The sequence below is a fragment of the Bombina bombina genome, chromosome 1 (assembly GCF_027579735.1).
Source record: "Bombina bombina isolate aBomBom1 chromosome 1, aBomBom1.pri, whole genome shotgun sequence".
NCBI classification, from domain to species: domain Eukaryota; kingdom Metazoa; phylum Chordata; class Amphibia; order Anura; family Bombinatoridae; genus Bombina; species Bombina bombina.
In genome coordinates this window covers 125,768,184-125,793,588 of record NC_069499.1, presented here as the reverse complement: position 1 = coordinate 125,793,588, position 25,405 = coordinate 125,768,184, and the positions used below count along the sequence as shown (strand labels likewise).

The following is a 25,405-nucleotide window of genomic DNA, read 5'->3' as shown; positions in this document are numbered from 1 at the left end:
AAGAGTCACTAGAGAGGGAGGGATAAAATAAAAACAGCCAATTCCGCTGAAAAATAATCCACACCCAAAATAAAGTTTAAATTATAAGCAGAAGATTCAAACTGAAACAGCTGCCTGAAGTACTTTTCTACCAAAAACAGCTTCAGAAGAAGAAAACACATCAAAATGGTAGAATTTAGTAAAAGTATGCAAAGAAGACCAAGTTGCTGCTTTGCAAATCTGATCAACCGAAGCTTCATTCCTAAATGCCCAGGAAGTAGAAACTGACCTAGTAGAATGAGCTGCAATCCTTTGAGGCGGAGTTTTACCCGACTCGAAATAAGCATGATGAATTAAAGATTTCAACCAAGATGCCAAAGAAATGGCAGAGGCCTTCTGACCTTTCCTAGAACCGGAAAAAGATAACAAATAGACTAGAAGTCTTTCGGAAATTCTTAGTAGCTTCAACATAATATTTCAAAGCTCTAACAACATCCGAAGAATGCAAAGATCTCTCCTTAGAATTCTTAGGATTAGGACACAATGAAGGAACCACAATTTCTCTACTAATGTTGTTAGAATTCACAACCTTAGGAAAAAATTCAAAAGAAGTTCGCAACACCGCCTTATCCTGATGAAAAATCAGAAAAGGAGACTCACAAGAAAGAGCAGATAATTCAGAAAGTCGTCTGGCAGAAGAGAAAGCCAAAAGGAACAAAACTTTCCAAGAAAGTAATTTGATGTCCAACGAATGCATAGGTTCAAACGGAGGAGCTTGAAGAGCCCCCAGAACCAAATTCAAACTCCAAGGAGGATAAATTGACTTAATGACAGGTTTTATACGAACCAAAGCTTGTACAAAACAATGAATATCAGGAAGATTAGCAATCGTTCTGTGAAAAAGAACAGAAAGAGCAGAGATTTGTCCTTTCAAGAACTTGCAGACAAACCTTTATCCAAACCATCCTGAAGAAATTGTAAAATTCTCGGAATTCTAAAAGAATGCCAGGAAAAATGATGAGAAAGACACCAAGAAATATAAGTCTTCCAGACTCTATAATATATCTCCCTAGATACAGATTTACGAGCCTGTAACATAGTATTAATCACAGAGTCAGAGAAACCTCTTTGACTAAGAATCAAGCGTTCAATCTCCATACCTTTAAATTTAAGGATTTGAGATCCTGATGGAAAAAAAGGACCTTGCGACAAAAGGTCTGGTCTTAACGGAAGAGTCCACGGTTGGCAAGAGGCCATCCGGACAAGAACCGCATACCAAAACCTGTGAGGCCATGCTGGAGCTACCAGCAGAACAAACGAGCATTCCTTCAGAATCTTGGAGATTACTCTTGGAAGAAGAACTAGAGGAGGAACTATATAGGCAGGATGATACTTCCAAGGAAGTGACAATGCATCCACTGCTTCCGCTTGAGGATCCCTGGATCTGGACAGATACCTGGGAAGTTTCTTGTTTAGATGAGAGGCCATCAGATCTATTTCTGGAAGTCCCCACATTTGAACAATCTGAAGAAATACCTCTGGGTGAAGAGACCATTTGCCCGGATGTAACGTTTGGCGGCTGAGATAATCCGCTTCCCAATTGTCTATACCTGGGATATGAACCGCAGAAACTAGACAGGAGCTGGATTCCGCCCATACCAGAATTCTAGATACTTCCTTCATAGCCAGAGGACTGTGAGTCCCTCCTTGATGATTGATGTATGCCACAGTTGTGACATTGTCTGTCTGAAAACAAATGAATGATTCTCTCTTTAGAAGAGGCCATGACTGAAGAGCTCTGAAAATTGCACGGAGTTCCAAAATATTGATCGGTAATCTCACCTCCTGAGATTCCCAAACCCCTTGTGCTGTCAGAGACCCCCAAACAGCTCCCCAACCTGTCAGACTTGCATCTGTTGAAATTACAGTCCAGGTCGGAAGAACAAAAGAAGCCCCCTGAACTAAACGATGGTGATCTGTCCACCACATCAGAGAATGTCGTACAATCGGTGTTAAAGATATTATTTGAGATATCTTTGTGTAATCCCTTCACCACTGGTTCAGCATACAGAGCTGAAGAGGTCGCATGTGAAAATGAGCAAAGGGGATCGCGTCCGATGCTGCAGTCAAAAGACCTAGAATTTCCATGCATAAAGCTACCGAAGGGAATGATTGTGACTGAAGGTTTCGACAAGCTGATATCAATTTTAGACGTCTCTTGTCTGTCAAAGACAGAGTCATGGACACTGAATCTATCTGAAAACCTAAAAAGGTTATCCTTGTCTGAGGAATCAATGAACTTTTTGGTAAATTGATCCTCCAACCATGATCTTGAAGAAACAACAAGTCGATTCGTATGAGATTCTACTAAATGTGAAGACTGAGCAAGTACCAAGATATCGTCCAAATAAGGAAATACCACAATACCCTGTTCTCTGATTACAGACAGAAGGGCACCGAGAACCTTTGTAAAAATTCTTGGAGCTGTAGCTAGGCCAAACGGCAGAGCCACAAACTGGTAATGCTTGTCTAGAAAAGAGAATCTCAGAAACTGATAGTGATCTGGATGAATCGGAATATGCAGATATGCATCCTGTAAATCTATTGTGGACATATAATGCTCTTGCTGAACAAAAGGCAGGATAGTCCTTACAGTTACCATTTTGAATGTTGGTATCCTTACATAACGATTCAATATTTTTAGATCCAGAACTGGTCTGAAGGAATTCTCCTTCTTTGGTACAATGAAGAGATTTGAATAAAACCCCAGCCCCTGCTCCAGAACTGGAAATGGTAAAATTACTCCAGCCAACTCTAGATCTGAAACACATTTCAGAAATGCTTGAGCCTTCGCTAGGTTTACTGGGACACGGGAAAGAAAAAATCTCTTTGCAGGAGGCCTTATCTTGAAGCCAATTCTGTACCCTTTTGAAACTATGTTCTGAATCCAGAGATTGTGAACGGAATTGAACCAAATTTCTTTGAAAAAACGTAATCTGTCCCCTACCAGCTGAGCTGGAATGAGGGCCGCACCTTCATGAGGACTTGGGAGCTGGCTTTGATTTTCTAAAAGGCTTGGATTTATTCCAGACTGGAGATGGTTTCCAAACTGATACCGCTCCTGAGGATGAAGGATCAGGGCTTTTGTTCCTTGTTGTGACGAAAGGAACGAAAACGATTATTAGACCTAAATTTACCTTTAGATTTTTTATCCTGTGGTAAAAAAGTTCCTTTCCCTCCAGTAACAGTTGAGATAATAGAGTCCAACTGAGAACCAAATAATTGATTACCCTGGAAATAAAGGGAAAGCAGAGTAGACTTAGAAGACATATCAGCATTCCAAGTTTTAAGCCATAAAGCTCTTCTAGCTTAAATAGCTAGAGACATATACCTGACATCAACTCTAATGATATCAAAGATGGCATCACAAATAAAATTATTAGCATGTTGTAGAAGAATAATAATGCTATGAGAATTATGATCTGTTACTTGTTGCGCTAAAGCTTCTAACCAAAAAGTTGAAGCTGCAGCAACATCCGCTAAAGATATAGCAGGTCTAAGAAGATTACCTGAACACAAGTAAGCTTTTCTTAGAAAGGATTCAATTTTCCTATCTAAAGGATCCTTAAAGGAAGTACCATCTGCCGTAGGAATAGTAGTACGCTTAGCAAGAGTAGAGACAGCCCCATCAACCTTAGGGATTTTGTCCCAAAATTCTAATCTGTCAGATGGCACAGGATATAATTGCTTAAAACGTTTAGAAGGAGTAAAATAATTACCCAAATTATTCCATTCCCTGGAAATTACTTCAGAAATAGCACCAGGGACAGGAAAAACTTCTGGAATAACTACAGGAGATTTAAAAACCTTATCTAAACGTTTAGATTTAGTATCAAGAGTACCAGAATCCTCTATTTCTAATGCAATTAGAACTTCTTAAAGTAAAGAACGAATAAATTCCATTTAAAATAAATATGAAGATTTATCAGCATCAACCTCTGAGACAGAATCTTCTGAATCAGAAGAACCAATAACAGTATCAGAATGATGATGTTCATTTAAAAATTCATCTGAAGAATGAGAAGTTTTAAAAGACTTTTTACGTTTACTAGAAGGAGGAATAACAGACATAGCCTTCTTAATGGATTTAGAAACAAAATCTCTTATGTTATCAGGAACACTGAGTATTAGATGTTGACGGAACAGCAACAGGTAATGTAACAGTACTAAAGGAAATATTATCTGCATTAGCAAGTTTGTCATGACAAACAGTACAAACAACAGCAGGAGGAATAGATACCACAAGTTTACAGCAGATACACTTAGCTTTGGTAGCTCCAGCACCAGGCAGGGATTTTCCAGAAGTATCTTCTGAGTCAGCTTCAATGTGGGACATCTTGCAATATGTAATAGAAAAAACAACATATAAAGCAAAATTGATCAAATTCCTTAAATGACAAGTTTCAGGAATGGGAAAAAAAATGCCATAGAACAAGCTTCTAGCAACCAGAAGCACAAAATAATGAGACTTAAATAATGTGGAGACAATAGTGACGCCCATATTTTTTTAGCGCCAAAAAAGACGCCCACATTATTTGATGCCTAAATGCTTTTGGCGCCAAAATGACGCCACATCCGGAACGCCGATACTTTTGGCGCAAAAAAAGTAAAAAATGACGCAACTTCCGGCGACACGTATGACGCCGGAAACAGAAAAAAAAATTTTGCGCCAAAAATGTCCGCGCCAAGAATGACGCAATAAAATGAAGCATTTTCAGCCCCCGCGAGCCTAACAGCCCACAGGGAAAAGTCAAATTTTTAAGGTAAGAAAAAATTAATTATTCATTCATATGCATTATCCCAAATATGAAACTGACTGTCTGAAATAAGGAACATTGAACATCCTGAGTCAAGGCAAATAAATGTTTGAATACATATATTTAGAACTTTATATAAAAAGTGCCCAACCATAGCTTAGAGTGTCACAGAAAATAAGACTTACTTACCCCAGGACACTCATCTACAAGTAGTAGAAAGCCAAACCAGTACTGAAACGAGAATCAGTAGAGGAAATGGTATATATAAGAGTATATCGTCGATCTGAAAAGGGAGGTAAGAGATGAATCTCTACGACCGATAACAGAGAACCTATGAAATAGACCCCGTAGAAGGAGATCACTACATTCAAATAGGCAATACTCTCCTCACATCCCTCTGACATTCACTGCACGCTGAGAGGAAAACCGGGCTCCAACCTGCTGCGGAGCGCATATCAACGTAGAATCTAGCACAAACTTACTTCACCACCTCCATAGGAGGCAAAGTTTGTAAAACTGATTTGTGGGTGTGGTAAGGGGTGTATTTACAGGCATTTTGAAGTTTGGGAAACTTTGCCCCTCCTGGTAGGAATGTATATCCCATACGTCACTAGCTCATGGACTCTTGCTAATTACATGAAAGAAACACACGTTTTCTAACTTTGACCCGGAAAAATCTGTTACACATCTACAACCACCAAAAATCACCCATGCTAAATAGTTTCTAAATTTTGTCCTGAGTTTAGAAATACCCAATGTTTACAAGTTCTTTGCTTTTTTTGCAAGTTATAGGGGAATAAATACAAGTAGCACGTTGCTATTTCCAAACCACTTTTTTTTCCAAAATTAGCGCTAGTTACATTGGAACACTGATATCTGTCAGGAATCCCTGAATATCCCTTGACATGTATATATTTTGTTTTAGAAGACATCCCAAAGTATTGATCTAGGCCATTTTGGTATATTTCATGCCACCATTTCACCACTAAATGCGATCAAATAAAAAAAAAAAATTGTTCCCTTTTTCACAAATTTTCTCACAAACTTTAGGTTTCTCACAGAAAATATTTACAAACAACTTGTGCAATTATGGCATAAATGGTTGTAAATGCTTCTCTGGGATCTCCTTTGCTCAGAAATAGGACTTAAATGGTTTTGGCATTGCTTTTTGGTAATTAGAAGGCTGCTAAATGCCACTGCGCACCACACGTGTATTATGTCTAGCAGTGAAGGGGTTAATTAGGGATCTTGTAGGGAGCTTGCAGGTTTAATTTTAGCTTTAGTGTAGTAGACAACCTAAAGTATTGATCTAGGCCCATTTTGGTATATTTAATGCCACCATTTCACCGCCAAATGCGATCAAAAATTAAAAAAAAAAAAAAAAAAAAAAATACATTTTTCGCAATTTTAGGTTTTTCACTGAAATTATTTACAAACACCTTGTGCAATTATGGCACAAATGGTTGTAAATGCTTCTCTGGGATCCCTTTTGTTCAGAAATAGACATATATGGCTTTGGCGATGCTTTTTGTAATTAGAAGGTTGCTAAATGCCGCTGCACATCACACGTGTATTATGTCTAGCAGTGAAGGAGCTAATTAGGGATCTTGTAGGGAGCTTGCAGGTTTAATTTTAGCTTTAGTGTAGAGATCAGCCTCCCACCTGACACATCAGACCCCCTGATCCCTCCCAAACAGCTCTCTTCCCTCCCCCACCCCACAATTGTCCACGCCATCTTAAATAATGGCAGAAACTGTGCCAGTACTAAAATAAAAAGGTATATTTTTTAAGCATATTTACATGCTGCTGTTTAGGATCCCCCTTAGCCCCAAACAGCTCTCTAATCCTCTATATTATTGGGAGCCATCTTGGTTACTGTCTGCCAGTACCAAGTTTACAAAAGAGATAGAGAGAGAATATAATATATATATATATATATATATATATATATATATATATATATATATATATATATATACACATATACACACACATACACACACACACATACATACACACACACACACATATATATATATATATGCACTTTTTTTTTCCCTTTTCTGCAGTGTGGCTTCCCCCCCCCCCCCAAGACTAAACCCCCCACCCCCTCCCAAATCACTTAGATTATTAATATTACAATTTTTATTCCCACTCCCTCCAACTTAATTTAAACATATTGTTCCATAGTATTATGGTTCCCACCCGCTCCCTCCCTGTCCGTGCATGCCCCCCAGCTACCCCGCCCACCTCTGCATACAGCAAGCCATTGATGGCCGCCATCGATGTCCGGTGCAGAGTGGCTTCTCTTTTCACCGGATGGGGAAAAACTGTTATTGCAGGATGCCTCGATATTGAGGCATCATTGCAATAACCGGAAAGCGGCTGGAAGTGATCAGGATCGCTTCCAGCTGCTTTAATCCCCGTCGTCGTACAGGGTACGTCTTTAAAGACCAGTTTGTGCAAGACTTATCCTGTACGACGTATGTCATTAAGGGGTTAAATTTCTATGGCAGCCACTTAAAAGCTGCAGAAATAAAGGGATAGAAAGTTTAAAATTAAAGTGTGCATGAGTGTATTTCAATTTTAAATAGAAGCAATTTTGCTATATACTACAATAAGCAAAAATGCTTTTTGTAAAAGTTGCGTTTGTCAGCACCATCCACACATATGCTGTAAGAGCCTGTGTACTAGTATTGAAGCTCAGACAGCTGGTAGTAGTGTGTATTGTGATTGTACCACTGCCAACTATGAGAAGTTGTGGTGTTTGAATACTTTTACATGGGCCCTCAAAGCATATGTGCATATGCTGCTGAAAAACAGTGATAACCTTTACAAGAAGCCTTCTTGCTAATGGACGTGTATTGCAAAAATCATTCTATTTAAAACTGAAATACACCCATGCACATTTCTATACCTTTAGCTTATAGTGTTGCATATAACTTATGGATGGAGCCTGTAATTTCCCAACAACTTAAAAATAAATTATCCAGAAAATATTAGTTGTCTACATTTAAAACAGCTTACAGCAGTATTTTTCAACTCCAGTGAGACAGATTTTCATGATATCTGAACAGGAACACAGATGTAAACAGCTGAGTGTGAGAGAGGTTGGTAACAATGGTTACTGATCAGCCGATTATTTCACCTATGCTCTAGTTCAGGTATCATGAAAGCCTGGTCCTTGGAGGACTAGAGTTGAAAAACTGACCTAAAGAAATGAAATTCAGTAATAAAGAACGCCACGTGTACTTCTTCATTTAAAAGATAAACAAAAAAACAACTTGCATACAGCTCAAAATTATATTTAGATATTAAATAGCAATTCACCCAAGGGACTTGTACACAATCAAAGCCCTGAGTATTATTAAACAAGTGGTCTACTATTTGACGGATATCTAATGCTCACAACACAAGCCAGGGAGTGTCCTAGAGAACACTAAATCATTGGATTACTAAAGTTGACTAAGTCTTCTAATCAGCACTAGCAAAGGTGGACAAATATAGGACATCTTGGAGTTTACTAGATTTTAAAGGGGTGAAGTAGGGCATTTGTGAGAAAAGAAAAACAATGGTATTGGTAAGAAAGGGGGGGGGGGGGGAAGTCAAGACAGCCATAAAACCCAAAAACAAAAGAAACAATACTAAAGACATTTATGATACAGACCTGGTGGGCCATACAGCAGACATCCCTTTGGCGGTATAATTCCTACACGCTGAAATAACTCTGGATTTGTAAGAGGTAATTCAATAACCTGGAAAAAAACCCGCCAAAAACAACATGAAAACATTTGAAAAACCAAACAGATCATGTTTCTCAAAAAAAAAAAAAAAAGTATTAACCGTGACAACCAAATTAAAGTGATGGTAAACTATTTTCATCAGCTAAACAGCTTCTGAAGGATTAAATTAAACCTGTTTCATTCATGATTTTTTAAATTTCTTCCATAGAACGACTGATATTACCTGGGATTTTCTCCCTCCCGTGGCCGCACATGCTTTCCTGTCTTCCCAGTGAGTTTGTGCTATTAAATATTTCACGCATGTGCAATTGTAGGACAAGAGAACCCCTGCTTATGTCACTCAGTGCTGAGACTATACAAGGGATTCCTAGAAATAGCGCAGAACTGCCTAATAGTTAAGCTCATTATAGAGGGGAATCGCACTCTCTACTTTGAGCTGCAAAGACCCGCTAGCATCCAATCAGCAAGTAAACAATCTCGTCATTCACTGTTTACATAATAGCGCTGCGGAACCTGTTGGCGCTCTACAAATAAATAAATGGGAGCCCTTTCTTCCTAAGTAGAGAGCAGGTTGGATCACTCTATATGAGAGAATGAATGTATAAAGAAATCAAGGGGCGGAGGAAGCTCAATATAACAGTAGGATACAAAGTGCTAAAATAAAAAAAATAATTAGCAATTTACCCAATTAGTGGATCTACTATTCAAATCTGGCTTTTGTGTAAAGCTTTTATAAATAAGATTATTTTTTTTAAAAAAACAAATCTTTTCTACAATATTCACTAGAGGTGTGGACAGGTACAAAAAAATGTTACGGCTGAATATTCAGTATTCATTTCATTTTTAAACTAAACAAATACTGAATATTCATGGAACAAATTTGTTTTTATTAAAATGGATGTAAATGTTCCTATGCTGCAGGTGAAAAAGTTAAACTGTAGCATTACATTCTTACCTCTATGGCGTGCTGGAGAGCAGCGCTAATCCCGACTCTTCTTCAAAGAGCCCCAAGACACGCTAATAGGAGGCTTAGCGCATCTGTTACAAGGTCCCTGTGCTAAAGACGAAGGTCCTTTAGCCCAGGCCCTGAGATCCACTGCATTAAGCCAATTAGCCCCGGGGCTCTGTAAAGGGTTGGATTATCGGGGGCTCTCCAGCACGCTAGAGATAAGTATTTTAACCCTTAAGGTAATTTAAGGGAAAGGAACAAATACCAGCAAATTTCGTCAGTATTCATTCGTTTTCTTTAAAATTTGTGGTACATTCTTTTGGATATTCTTTTAGTGAAAGCTATACTAATACCCATGATTTGTTAACGAATGTGTATTTGTAATGAAATTAATGCACGTCTTATATTCACGACCAAGCCTATATGTCTAAAACAAAACATGTGACTGGTGATAAACTCAGCACAAAGATACCTCGCGTAGCTCTCTGATTTGTTCAGAAAGTCCACCAATTTCAGAATATGACACATCTCCAGGATCTTCATGAGACATGTTGTACACAAGGGGGTCTACTTCACGAGGCAAATAACTGCAATGCAAGATACATGTCAGTATGTAGCAATACATAAAAATGTAAACAAATCAACATTACAAATTTTATATTCTGCGAAATAGGTGCAGTTACTAGAGAAAATACAGATATTAGATACGCATTTACCCAGTTTATTCAGTATAATTATTATTTTATAGAGAACTGTGAAAACATTTTAGTACAATGTCCCTTTAAGGATATTATTCTGCCCAAGAACAATTTAGAAATTCTATTGTTAAAACCTTATTAATACAAAGATAGCCTTAAATGACAGTTGTGAAAAACTAGACGATAAATAATGTTGCAATATCAAGATAATCTAAGCTTACCGCATTATAGTCAGAGTAGTCATATCCAATGCAACTCTTGTTCCTGGTTTTAGTTTACTTTTGTCAAGCTAGATGCAAAAGAAAAACCATGCAAAACAAACAATTACTAAAATGGTATATTCAATGTTAAAAGGTAAAGTGTACAAATAGTTATGATCAAGGGAGGGACAAGAAAAGCTACCATTGTTAGAGGCCTTCTAGTATAAAACTAAAATGCTCTGTTTAATTTAATAATTGGTTAAACATAGTAAAAGAAATTACATTTGTTTAAAACTAAATTTAATTGTATTTTTTAAAGGGAAATTCCCCCTAATGGGTTATATGCAAGAAATAGGCACTGAACATACCTGTAAGCCAATGACAAAAGGCACATGTGTAGCTACCAACCACAAGATGGCAACCAACAGTGCATTGCTGTTTCAGAGCCTACCTATGTATGCTTTTCAACAATAAATACCAAGACAAAAATACCTTTGACAATTTAAATACTAAATTGAAAAATCTCTGAAAAATGAAAGATTTTTTTATGTATCTTTAAAACAAATTCCTTCCTTTTATTATGTGTCACAAATATGTGCTCCTGTGAGACTTTAGATGAGCCAATCAGGAGCAGGCATACATGTGTTTGACTAAATCACTGGCTTTGTCTTCATCTAGGAGTAGAATAGTGGGGTTTCAGGGGTACAAATCTACAGGTTTAACTCTTATGAAGGAGCTAAATTAAATTGCTTCATAAATAAAATTCTGTAACAATGTAGAGCATTTTATTTTTATACTACAATATTTTCTTTAATTAACTGATCTAAAGAGCAACAAGTATGCTTTTTCAGAAAAAGTGCAATGGTTCCTATGCACGTTACTTTTATATATATATTTTCCTATTCCGTTGCATCCATAACAGCACAGGAACAGTGGGCATATTAGGAGAAAAAATAAAATGCTATTTTAGATACAGTGCTACACTGCATTAGGCAGACTAGGATAAATATTACTTATTTTAATAAAGGCTAAACATCTTCATTCTGTATCAAAACCCATCCCTAAAATTACAAATCATGAAGCACACATGCCATTTAAAATGTACACTGGTATATACAGACAACTGGGGGGGGAGAATGTAAAAACATAATTTAGGCTTACCTGATAAATTTATTTCTCTTGTGGTGTATCCAGTCCACGGATCATCCATTACTTGTGGGATATTCTCATTCCCAACAGGAAGTTGCAAGAGGACACCCACAGCAGAGCTGTTATATAGCTCCTCCCCTAACTGCCATATCCAGTCATTCGACCGAAAACACGCAGAGAAAGGAGAAACCATAGGGTGCAGTGGTGACTGTAGTTTGAATGAAAAAATTACCTGCCTTAAAATGACAGGGCGGGCCGTGGACTGGCTACACCACAAGAGAAATAAATTTATCAGGTAAGCATAAATGATGTTTTCTCTTGTAAGGTGTATCCAGTCCACGGATCATCCATTACTTGTGGGATACCAATACCAAAGCTAAAGTACACGGATGAAGGGATGGACAAGGCAGGTACTTAAACGGAAGGTACCACTGCCTGTAAAACCTCTCTCCCAAAAATAGCCTCCGAAGAAGCAAAAGTATCAAATTTGTAGAATTTTGAAAAAGTATGAAGCGAAGACCAAGTCGCCGCCTTGCAAATCTGTTCAACAGAAGCCTCATTTTTAAAGGCCCATGTGGAAGCCACAGCTCCAGTAGAATGAGCTGTAATCCTTTCCGGAGGTTGCTGGCCAGCAGTCTCATAGGCTAAGCAGATTACGCTTCTTAGCCAAAAAGAAAGAGGTTGCCGAAGCCTTTTGACCTCTCCTCTGTCCAGAGTAGACAACAAACAAAGCAGATGTTTGACGAAAATCTTTAGTAGCTTGTAAGTAAAACTTTAAAGCACAAACCACGTCCAGATTGTGTAATAGACGTTCCTTCTTTGAAGAAGGATTAGGACACAAAGATGGAACAACAATCTCTTGATTGATATTCTTATTAGATACCACCTTAGGTAAAAACCCAGGTTTGGGACGCAGGACTACCTTATCCGCATAAAAGATCAGATAAGGAGAATCACATTGTAAAGCAGATAACTCGGAAACTCTACGAGCCGAGGAAATAGCTACCAAAAATAGAACTTTCCAAGATAAAAGTTTGATATCTATGGAATGAAGAGGTTCAAACGGAACTCCTTGGAGAACTTTAAGAACCAGATTTAAGCTCCATGGCGGAGCAACAGGTTTAAACACAGGCTTGATTCTAATTAAACAGAAAAAAACACCAAATGTAGAAAATGGTAATAGCGTGCGCCTGAGGATGGTGTGAATAAACGTAAAACACCAAAAAATGGCGTGAAGGTAAAAGGCAAACTAAAATTGCTAGCTCTTACTCAAATAAATTGATCTTCAAATAATGTAGTGCAGTGCTATTTCTAAAATGATTAAACAGTGTCACTCGGTGAAATAACTGAAATATAACAGTGTGGATTGTTTATATGTAAAACAACCCTGTTTCTATGACAATTTTGGGTTATGTATATACCTTAGTGCAAAGTGACCAAATAAAACAATTAAAAAACAACAATAGTGAATAACAATAGTGAATGAACAACTGTGAATAAAACCTAAAACATATAGATAAAAAAAGAAAAAGGCTTATCGTAAATTAGTCCCAGAAGTGATGATATAAGTTGTACACTGGAGACTGGAAACAAAGGTGTTCCTAAAGTCAAATGCTGAAGGTCTTTTTCGTCTCAGTAGAAGTATTCAGAGGAAAGAAATATTTGAGGAGCAAACGGCAGCTGGTCTTGGCGGTATCTGATCAGGACCCAAAATCTAGAAGTAGTAAGAAAGAAGACAGCGCCTCATTGTGCAAGTAGGTCTTGAATGTAAAATTCACAGTGGAAGTGGAGAGAAAAGAGGAAATATACTCACAAGAGTATTGGCACCCTTGTTGAAAGTGGTGCGAATAGGCGGGCTGACGTTTTTACAGCAGTCAGTACGCTGTGCCGAACGGCATCCGAGATCTTTAGTGGACGGCTGTGGGCTCTCCTCAGTAATTCGAATCCAAATCCTGTGTAGCTGTGCTGTCAGCAAAAGTCAGCGTGCAGCCGCTCTCTGCATACAATCAAAGCTGCAAACTGGAAATGAGCAGGTGATCCTAACAGAGCTGATTTCGGTAAAAAACTCTGCTAGTAATAAAAATTGGCTTGGCAGGCAACCATAAGAAAGCCACAGAATACAAGGCTTAATATAAAAGAATAAACACTTTATTGTGATGAGCTTTAACGCGTTTCTCGGCCACAAGCTCCTGGCCGTTTCATCAGAAAAGGTATATGGCACAATTAGTACAACACATTTAAAAAGCCAGCCAAGTACAATGATTGGTCGGCGTCAGACCAATAACAATCAATGATCGAATGCACCAACTCAATTGTTAAACTATAATGAAACAAGCAGTGTATAAAATGCAGTCTGTGTTTAAAAACTATATGATAGTTACAAATTGTATCCGGCCCTAAGTAATTGTTACAGTTGTATCCAGCACTAAATAACAAAATCTCGATCCTAGAAAGATTCCAAGAGCATGTACGGTATTTAATAAAAGAAAAATATAAAATATATCATATCTTTTTTAAAAAAAGGGTCAGTAAAATCAGATTGAGCATGTGTTTAATAAGCACCTGCAAGGTAGTTAAAAACCAAGCTATACAAATATTTTGGTCAAAGTGGCCCATAAAATATATCTAGTCTTCTCTTTGTACTAGTAGGATCCAGTTGTATCTTTATGTACTTTCTGTTACGTGTATGTTGGAGGCAACTATATGAGCCTTCGAATAATTAACTATAAAGTGTTGTTCTAATCTATCTTTCATAACATGAGTTAGTATGAGATGGAACTTTCTTTCTTTTCAAAGATATGGAAGGAGACATTTTTTACTCTTTTCAAACTTTTCAAAGATGCATCAGGGGAACAGGTGGGCATTGATTCATAAGTACCGTGTTAGACATCCCAGGATATCAGGGATTGTATAGTGTGTTATAGGTGCAATCTGTTCTAGCTCTATTGCTGTATGTATGTATGAGAAGGAAATTGTATATGTTAACTCTAGGTGAAAGTGATGAATTTAGATTTTATTAATGTAGATATTCCATGTTTCTAATATCACGTAATATGAAATTTACTCTCATAGTTATAAGACCCGAATAATAATTCGGGACTTGTAATAATAATAATGATGTGCGTGGTTGTAAGTGTGAAAAAATGATGAAAAATGGGGAAGATGGCCTAGGTGAAGACAGCTAATATGAAATTTACTCTCGTAATTGTAAATCCCAAATGGTAATGTACATGGTTATAAGTGTGAAAAACTAATGATAATAGAGAAGACAGCCTAAATGAAGACAACTAAATTTGGTTTTGTGACAATCTAACTGAAAGCAGCTAAATCTAGGTTTGAATTCAAACCTAATGGATGTAGAGTTTTCAGTTTATGGATCCAAAACGTTTCCCGGATCCTTAGCTGGATAATTCTATTATAGTCTGTCGAGGGTAAGATATGATCAATAGGATAGAATTTAAAGATGTCAGGGTTTCCCTTGTGTTTATTTAAACAATGTTCCGGAATACTATGTTTGATCTTTTTTTTGGGGCAGTTTTTACAGTTGCGCCAATGCTCCCCCCAGCGTACCTTGGCCCTCCTAGAGGTACGGCCAACATACTGTATCCCACAGCAACACTCCAAAACATATACTACATAGGTAGAATTGCAGTTCATAAATCTATTGATGTTAAAAACTTCCCCACTTGTATGGGACTGAAAGGTCTTTCGCCCTGAAGTTATAAATTTACATGTATTGCACTTTTTTTGTCCACACTTATAAATTCCTACTCTTTTGGAAAGAGGGGAAAAGAAAGATGTAGGGGAAGAAATTTTTTGTTGTTTGTTCGTGGATTGTGGGTTGGATAAAATGTGTTTGACCTTTTTGCTAGGTGCCAACTTACTCCTAAGTGTTGGTGCTCTGGTGTATACAATTTTTGGGTATTCGCCCAAAAGGGTCCTCAAAACAGGGTCTCTCCTAATAATATGCCAGTGTTTATTAATAGTCTTCTGAATCTGCGTGTGGTTCGAATTAAATTGTGTTATAAACAGTGGTTCTGAGGAATAGTTATCTTCTTTGTTTTTATTTGATTTGTCCTTATTCAACAATTTCTCCCTATCTAAATTTCTAACTTTGCTTAAACAATTATCTAAGATCTGGAGGATATCCTTTTTCAATAAATCTCTCATATATTATATTACTTTGTTCTTCAAAAGAATTGAAATCTGAACAGTTACGTTTAATCCTTTCAAATTGACTATATGGTATATTAGATAACCATTTTTTATGGTGGTTGCTCGTGTAATCTAAATAACTATTACTATCAACTTTCTTGAAAAATGTTTTGGAGCAGAGATTGCCGTCAGTGTCCCAACTTAAAGTCAGGTCTAAAAAATCTATCGTTTCTGTGTTGATGTTTGCTGTAAAAGTTAGGCCCATATTATTGTTGTTCATGGATTCTGTGAGTATATTTCCTCTTTTCTCTCCACTTCCACTGTGAATTTTACATTCAAGACCTACTTGCACAATGAGGCGCTGTCTTCTTTCTTACTACTTCTAGATTTTGGGTCCTGATCAGATACCGCCAAGACCAGCTGCCGTTTGCTCCTCAAATATTTCTTTCCTCTGAATACTTCTACTGAGACGAAAAAGACCTTCAGCATTTGACTTTAGGAACACCTTTGTTTCCAGTCTCCAGTGTACAACTTATATCATCACTTCTGGGACTAATTTACGATAAGCCTTTTTCTTTTTTTATCTATATGTTTTAGGTTTTATTCACAGTTGTTCATTCACTATTGTTATTCACTATTGTTGTTTTTTAATTGTTTTATTTGGTCACTTTGCACTAAGGTATATACATAACCCAAAATTGTCATAGAAACAGGGTTGTTTTACATATAAACAATCCACACTGTTATATTTCAGTTATTTCACCGAGTGACACTGTTTAATCATTTTAGAAATAGCACTGCACTACATTATTTGAAGATCAATTTATTTGAGTAAGAGCTAGCAATTTTAGTTTGCCTTTTACCTTCACGCCATTTTTTGGTGTTTTACGTTTATTCACACCATCCTCAGGCGCACGCTATTACCATTTTCTACATTTGGTATTTTTTTCTGTGTATTTTTAGATCACCCATAGCAGTGCAGCCCCCTTTTTTTAGTATCACACATATATTTTTCACACACGCTCAGGTACATCCTTACCAATTTTGATATAGAATGCAATCCAAAGAGGACAGAAATAAGAAAAGATCCACTTATAATTTAACAGGACAAACATGCCCCAATACTATGGAAACAGATCCCAATTTGGTCACATCCATGAGGGATCTTTTCCATGTATTGGAGGATGAAATTCTCAAAGACACTGGTGGGATCTCACGACCTTAGAAAAATATCTTGAAATGAAGCAGATCCCTAGAGGCCTACGGGTCCTAAAACACTGCTCTTTTAAGGAAGACACTGAACTCCTAGAGAAATGGTATAAGATCCTAGATGATTGTGCTTTTGATCTGATGAAAATGTTGATCGAGCATAGACGCTCCCTATCAGATAAATGTAGTGAAAATATTGAAAAAATTCAAGCAGATTTAACAAAATACTTAGAGAACCCTGATTACGAACGACTCCTTAAGAGAATGTATGAACGCACTGATAAATTTCAAGAGGATCTAGTCCAATCTAAAAAGAAGAAGCTGGATAGGGATAACAATGATTACTTAAAAAATCAAGTCTACACTTATAACAGACAAACACAGGCAATTCCAGAAGCTAACTCAGAGACATTAGAAAATGCATCAGGGGACAGAGAAGTACAATTATCTCACAATAAAGTTACACATCAAAATAATAATAATCTTTCAAACAACAAATACAGATCAACATACTATTCCAATTCTAGACAATCTAGACGACAGGAATACACCCATCCATACTCACAAAATAGATCATACCACCAACCATATTATCATCAGCAACATTCTCACACCAGACAAGAATCAGGGAACAGACAATTCCATTACAATGGTAATGGATCTAACCAAAATGATTCCTGGGATAGACGACATAGATCAGATTATTTTAATCAACATGAACAGCAGTACAGGGGAGATAACTTCAGACAACATAGATCTGATCATTCAAATCAATATGACCAACATCATAGACGAAACAACCCTACTCAGTATGACCAACAATACAGACGAGACAACCTCACTCAGTATGACCAATATTCCAGACGAGACAGCTATAATAGGAATCATGAAACACCAAGATTCCCTAGATATAACAAGGGAGATAGAGACTCGAATAATCATAGGGGATGGGAACACAGACCACACCATCCTGATTTTAGAACAAATAGCCCATCCAGAAATAGAATTGGGGAACAGGAACATCAAAAAACCTCCTACAACAATTGTCAATATAGTAACAGGTTCGCCCCATTAGCCTCCACATCTGAGGACAACGTGTTCACAGAGAGACATACCAGAAACGATTCTAATCTGGCAGTCACATCTCCTTTTTTAGGGGATGCCCCAAAATTTGGAAAAAATCCCCCAGACGAACAAAATTACAACAGAAAAAGACCATTTCACACAGACCAAGAGGCCGAGGCCTTACCACCAAGAAAAAAGAATCACAACTAGAAAAGGGTATATTTAACCTGTCATCCCATAACCTCACAAGTCATGAAAAAAGGGTCCTAAAACAGGGTCTCTCCTTTTGTCCACCCAACCCACATAATAATTTTAATTTATTTGTTGATCTTAATCGTTTCACTAGAAAACTAGCACTTCAAAAATACTTTGCACAAAAGAACATAAAAAAACATAATCCAGGAGAAGAAAACACAGTGTGTATTCTCACTGACACTATGGATTATGGAAACAAAACTCCCACCATATATAGCACTGTTGATAATTTTACAACACAATTATATGAGGGCATAATACATACTAATGTAAAGACAAAATCTTCTTTCTCCCCCCCCCGGGCACAATCATTATATAGAAGTGTTCCAGAACTTAGTTCTGGAGGACTTTGAAAAAATCAAAAAGAAGAACTCCAAAAAGAGCTTCTATAAAAGACAGAGTGACAACCTAGCAATACAGTCCCTCGCAAACAATCCCAACATTATAATCCGTGACGCCGACAAGGGGGGAGGGATTATTATTCAGGATCTGACAGAATATTTGAAAGAAGCAGACAGAATTTTAAAAGACACTGAATATTACAAAATTCTATCATATAACCCTACTGCACAATTTCTTATACTCTATCAATCTCTAATTAACAAAGGATCTGTAAATAACATTCTCAATAAAAATGAATTCAGTTTTTTGAAAGTTAGTAACCCAAGTGTAGCCCATTACTATCATCTACCAAAAATCCATAAAAGTTTAATTAACCCACCCGGTCGCCCTATCATTGCTGGTATTGACAATCTCACTTATAATTTATCCTACTATGTTGATATTATTTTGCAGAAGTATGTCTTAGGCCTTCCTTCATACACTAAAGATGGCACAGACCTACTAAATAAAATTAAGAACATCAAAAACACAGGTGACCTCATATGGATCACTTGTGACGTTAGTGCATTATATTCAAACATAACACACCAACTAGGTCTTCAAGCATCAGCTACCTTTTTAAATCGTGATCTATATATGCCAAAAATACAGAAAGAGTTCGTTTTGGAGTGTATTGAGTTTATCCTTAAACATAACTATTTTATTTATCAAGACGTATATTATTTACAGATAAAAGGGACGGCCATGGGCACCAGATTCGCCCCTAGCTTTGCCAATCTTTTCATGGGCATTTATGAGGAACTTTACATCTACAATTCCTCAGCGGGGGCGAATCTGGTGCACTATGGCCGTTACATAGATGATTTGATTTTTATTTGGAAGGGCGACCAATCATCAGCACATATATTTACAGAATCCATGAACAACAATAATATGGGCCTAACTTTTACAGCAAACATCAACACAGAAACGATAGATTTTTTAGACCTGACTTTAAGTTGGGACACTGACGGCAATCTCTGCTCCAAAACATTTTTCAAGAAAGTTGATAGTAATAGTTATTTAGATTACACGAGCAACCACCATAAAAAATGGTTATCTAATATACCATATAGTCAATTTGAAAGGATTAAACGTAACTGTTCAGATTTCAATTCTTTTGAAGAACAAAGTAATATAATATATGAGAGATTTATTGAAAAAGGATATCCTCCAGATCTCTTAAATAATTGTTTAAGCAAAGTTAGAAATTTAGATAGGGAGAAATTGTTGAATAAGGACAAATCAAATAAAAACAAAGAAGATAACTATTCCTCAGAACCACTGTTTATAACACAATTTAATTCGAACCACACGCAGATTCAGAAGACTATTAATAAACACTGGCATATTATTAGGAGAGAGCCTGTTTTGAGGACCCTTTTGGGCGAATACCCAAAAATTGTATACACCAGAGCACCAACACTTAGGAGTAAGTTGGCACCTAGCAAAAAGGTCAAACACATTTTATCCAACCCACAATCCACGAACAAACAACAAAAAATTTCTTCCCCTACATCTTTCTTTTCCCCTCTTTCCAAAAGAGTAGGAATTTATAAGTGTGGACAAAAAAAGTGCAATACATGTAAATTTATAACTTCAGGGCGAAAGACCTTTCAGTCCCATACAAGTGGGGAAGTTTTTAACATCAATAGATTTATGAACTGCAATTCTACCTATGTAGTATATGTTTTGGAGTGTTGCTGTGGGATACAGTATGTTGGCCGTACCTCTAGGAGGGCCAAGGTACGCTGGGGGGAGCATTGGCGCAACTGTAAAAACTGCCCCAAAAAAAAAGATCAGACATAGTATTCCGGAACATTGTTTAAATAAACACAAGGGAAACCCTGACATCTTTAAATTCTATCCTATTGATCATATCTTACCCTCGACAGACTATAATAGAATTATCCAGCTAAGGATCCGGGAAACGTTTTGGATCCATAAACTGAAAACTCTACATCCATTAGGTTTGAATTCAAACCTAGATTTAGCTGCTTTCAGTTAGATTGTCACAAACCCAAATTTAGTTGTCTTCATTTAGGCTGTCTTCTCTATTATCATTAGTTTTTCACACTTATAACCATGTACATTACCATTTGGGATTTACAATTACGAGAGTAAATTTCATATTAGCTGTCTTCACCTAGGCCATCTTCCCCATTTTTCATCATTTTTTCACACTTACAACCACGCACATCATTATTATTATTACAAGTCCCGAATTATTATTCGGGTCTTATAACTATGAGAGTAAATTTCATATTACGTGATATTAGAAACATGGAATATCTACATTAATAAAATCTAAATTCATCACTTTCACCTAGAGTTAACATATACAATTTCCTTCTCATACATACATACAGCAATAGAGCTAGAACAGATTGCACCTATAACACATTATACAATCCCTGATATCCTGGGATGTCTAACATGGTACTTATGAATCAATGCCCACCTGTTCCCCTGATGCATCTTTGAAAAGTTTGAAAAGAGTAAAAAATGTCTCCTTCCATATCTTTGAAAAGAAAGAAAGTTCCATCTCATACTAACTCATGTTATGAAAGATAGATTAGAACAACACTTTATAGTTAATTATTCGAAGGCTCATATAGTTGCCTCCAACATACACGTAACAGAAAGTACATAAAGATACAACTGGATCCTACTAGTACAAAGAGAAGACTAGATATATTTTATGGGCCACTTTGACCAAAATATTTGTATAGCTTGGTTTTTAACTACCTTGCAGGTGCTTATTAAACACTTGCTCAATCTGATTTTACTGACCCTTTTTTTAAAAAAAGATATGATATATTTTATATTTTTCTTTTATTAAATACCGTACATGCTCTTGGAATCTTTCTAGGATCGAGATTTTGTTATTTAGTGCTGGATACAACTGTAACAATTACTTAGGGCCGGATACAATTTGTAACTATCATATAGTTTTTAAACACAGACTGCATTTTATACACTGCTTGTTTCATTATAGTTTAACAATTGAGTTGGTGCATTCGATCATTGATTGTTATTGGTCTGACGCCGACCAATCATTGTACTTGGCTGGCTTTTTAAATGTGTTGTACTAATTGTGCCATATACCTTTTCTGATGAAACGGCCAGGAGCTTGTGGCCGAGAAACGCGTTAAAGCTCATCACAATAAAGTGTTTCTTATTCTTTTATATTAAGCCTTGTATTCTGTGGCTTTCTTATGGTTGCCTGCCAAGCCAATTTTTATTACTAGCAGAGTTTTTTACCGAAATCAGCTCTGTTAGGATCACCTGCTCATTTCCAGTTTGCAGCTTTGATTGTATGCAGAGAGCGGCTGCACGCTGACTTTTGCTGACAGCACAGCTACACAGGATTTGGATTCGAATTACTGAGGAGAGCCCACAGCCGTCCACTAAAGATCTCGGATGCCGTTCGGCACAGCGTACTGACTGCTGTAAAAACGTCAGCCCGCCTATTCGCACCACTTTCAACAAGGGTGCCAATACTCTTGTGAGTATATTTCCTCTTTTCTCTCCACTTCCACTGTGAATTTTACATTCAAGACCTACTTGCACAATGAGGCGCTGTCTTCTTTCTTACTACTTGATTCTAATTAAAGCCTGACAAAATGCCTGATCGTCTGGAACATCTGCCAGGGCAGAAATCTGTCCCTTTAAGGAACTAGCTGACAATCCTTTTTCCAAACCTTCTTGGAGAAAGGATAATATCCTGGGAATCCTGACCTTACTCCATGAGTAACCTTTGGATTCACACCAATAAAGATATTTACGCCATATCTTATGGTAAATTTTCCTGGTGACAGACTTTCATGCCTGTATTAAGGTATCAATGACTGACTCGGAGAAGCCACGCTTTGATAAAATCAAGCGTTCAATCTCCAGGCAGTCAGTCTCAGAGAAATTAGATTTGGATGATTGAAAGGACCTTTTAAGCAAAAGGTCTTGTCTTAACGGCAGAGTCCAAGGTGGAAAGGATGACATGTCCACTAGATCTGAATACCAGGTCCTGCGCTATCAAGATCACCGATGCTCTCTCCTGCTTGATCTTGGCTATCAGGCGAGGGAGCAGTGGAAACGGTGGAAACACATAAGCCAGGTTGAAAGACCAGGGCGCTGCTAGAGCATCTATCAGCGTCGCCTTGGGATCCCTGGACCTGGATCCGTAACAAGGAAGCTTGGCGTTCTGGCGAAACGCCATGAGATCCAGCTCTGGTTTGCCCCAACGATGAACCAATTGTGCAAACACCTCCGGATGGAGTTGAAAATCCGCCTCCCAGTTCCCTACACCTGGGATATGGATAGCCGACAGGTGGCAGGAGTGAATCTCTGCCCAGCGAATTATCTTTGAGACTTCTAACATCGCTAGGGAACTCCTCGTTCCCCCTTGATGGTTGATGTAAGCCACAGTCATGATGTTGTCCGACTGAAATCTGATGAACTTCAGACTTCTAACTGAGGCCAAGCCTGAAGAGCATTGAATATCACTCTCAGTTCCAGAATATTTATTGAAAGGAGTGTCTCCTCCTGAGTCCACGATCCCTGAGCCTTCAGGGAGTTCCAGACTGCACCCCAACCTAGAAGGCTGGCATCTTACGTTACAATTGTCCAATCTGGCCTGTGAAAGGTCATACCTTTGGACAGATGGACCCGAGATAGCCACCAGAGAAGAGAATCCCTGGTCTCTTGATCAAGATTTAGTAGAGGGGACAAATCTGTGTAATCCCCATTCCACTGACTGAGCATGCATAGTTGCAGCGGTCTGAGATGTAGGCGTGCAAACGGCACTATGTCCATTGCCGCTACCATTAAGCTGATTACTTCCATGCACAGAGCCACCGAAGGGCGAGGAATGGAATAAAGAATCCGGCAGGAATTTAGAAGTTTTGATAACCTGGACTCCGTCAGGTAAATTTTCATTTCTACAGAATCTATCAGAGTCTCTAGGAAGGAAACTCTTGTGAGGGGGGATAGAGAACTCTTTCCTCTTTCACCTTCCACCCATGCGACCTCAGAAATTCCAACACTATGTCCGTATGAGACTTGGCAATTTGGAAGCTTGACGCCTGAATCAGGATGTCGTCTAAATAAGGGGCCACTGCTATGCCCCGCGGCCTTAGGACCGCCAGAAGCGACCCCAGAACCTTCGAAAAAATTCTTGGGGCTGTAGCTAACCCGAAGGGAAGAGCTACAAACTGGTAATGCCCGTCTAGAAAGGCGAACCTGAGAAACCTATGATGATCTTTGTGTATCGGAATGTGAAGATAAGCATCCTTTAAATCCACTGTAGTCATGTACTGACCCTCCTGGATCATAGGTAGGATGGTACGAATAGTCTCCATCTTGAATGATGGAACTCTGAGAAATTTGTTTAAAATCTTTAGATCCAAAACTGGTCTGAAGGTTCCCTCTTTTTTGGGAACCACAACCAGATTTGAGTAAAATCCCTGTCCCTGTTCCTCCTTTGGAACTGGATGGATCACTCCCATAACTAGGAGGTCTTGTATGCAGTGTAAGAATGCCTCTCTCTTTATCTGGTTTGCAGATAATTGTGAAAGGTGAAATCTCCCTTTTGGGGGGAAAGCTTTGAAATCCAGAAGATATCCCTGGGATATAATTTCCAACGCCCAGGGATCCTGGACATCTCTTGCCCACGCCTGGGCGAAGAGCGAAAGTCTGCCCCCTACTAGATCTGTTACCGGATAGGGGGCCGTTCCTTCATGCTGACTTAGAGGCAGCAGAAGGCTTTTTGGCCTGCTTACCTTTGTTCCAGGTCTGGTTAGGTCTCCAGACCGTCTTGGACTGAGCAAAAGTTCCCTCTCGTTTTGCATTAGATGAATTTTATGCCGCACTTGCCTTGAAGTTTCGAAAGGCACGAAAATTAGACTGTTTGGCCCTTGATTTGGACCTATCCTGAGGAAGGGCATGACCTTTTCCTCCAGTGATATCAGCAATAATCTCCTTCAAACCAGGCCCGAATAGGGTCTGCCCCTTGAAGGGAATGTTAAGCAGCTTAGACTTTGAAGTAACGTCAGCTGACCATGATTTAAGCCATAGCGCTCTGCGCGCCTGGATAGCAAAACCAGAATTCTTAGCCGTTAGTTTAGTCAAATGAACAATGGCATCAGAAACAAAAGAATTGGCTAGCTTAAGTGCTCTAAACTTGTCAAGTATGTCATCCAATGGAGTTGCTACCTGTAAAGCCTCTTCCAGAGACTCAAACCAGAACGCCGCAGCAGCAGTGACAGGAGCAATGCATGCAAGGGGCTGTAGGATAAAACCTTGTTGAATAAACATTTTCTTAAGGTAACCCTCTAACTTTTTATCCATTGGATCTAAAAAAGCACAACTGTCCTCGACAGGGATAGTAGTACGCTTTGCTAGAGTAGAAACTGCTCCCTCCACCTTAGGGATTGTCTGCTATAAGTCCCGTGTGGTGGCATCTATTGGAAACATTTTCCTAAAAATAGGAGGGGGAGAGAACGGCACACCTGGTCTATCCCATTCCTTAGTAATAATTTCTGTAAACCTTTTAGGTATTGGAAAAACATCAGTACACACCGGCACTGCATAGTATTTATCCAGTCTACACAACTTCTCTGGCACTGCAATTGTATCAGTCATTCAGAGCAGCTAAAACCTCCCCGAGTAACATGCGGAGGTGTTCAAGCTTAAATTTAAATGTAGGAATATCAGAATCAGGTTGCATCTTCCCTGAGTCAGAAACATCACCCACACACTGAAGCTCTCCTTCCTCAGCTTCTGCATATTGTGAGGCAGTATCAGACAT

At 38.1% G+C, this 25,405-nt stretch overlaps 1 protein-coding gene across 1 annotated transcript in view; it reads right to left on the bottom strand.

The window, feature by feature from the left end:
• The window catches only part of PSMC6 (proteasome 26S subunit, ATPase 6), a 68,114-nt gene that overhangs the window by 28,967 nt on the left and 13,742 nt on the right, over positions 1 to 25,405 (bottom strand). Inside the window, exons 5-7 of the mRNA XM_053711035.1 lie at positions 10,408 to 10,475; positions 9,961 to 10,075; positions 8,464 to 8,551 (exon numbers count right to left, since the gene is read on the bottom strand). Coding sequence (XP_053567010.1) covers positions 8,464 to 8,551; positions 9,961 to 10,075; positions 10,408 to 10,475 — 271 coding nt within the window. The remainder of the gene's footprint in view (positions 1 to 8,463; positions 8,552 to 9,960; positions 10,076 to 10,407; positions 10,476 to 25,405) is intronic.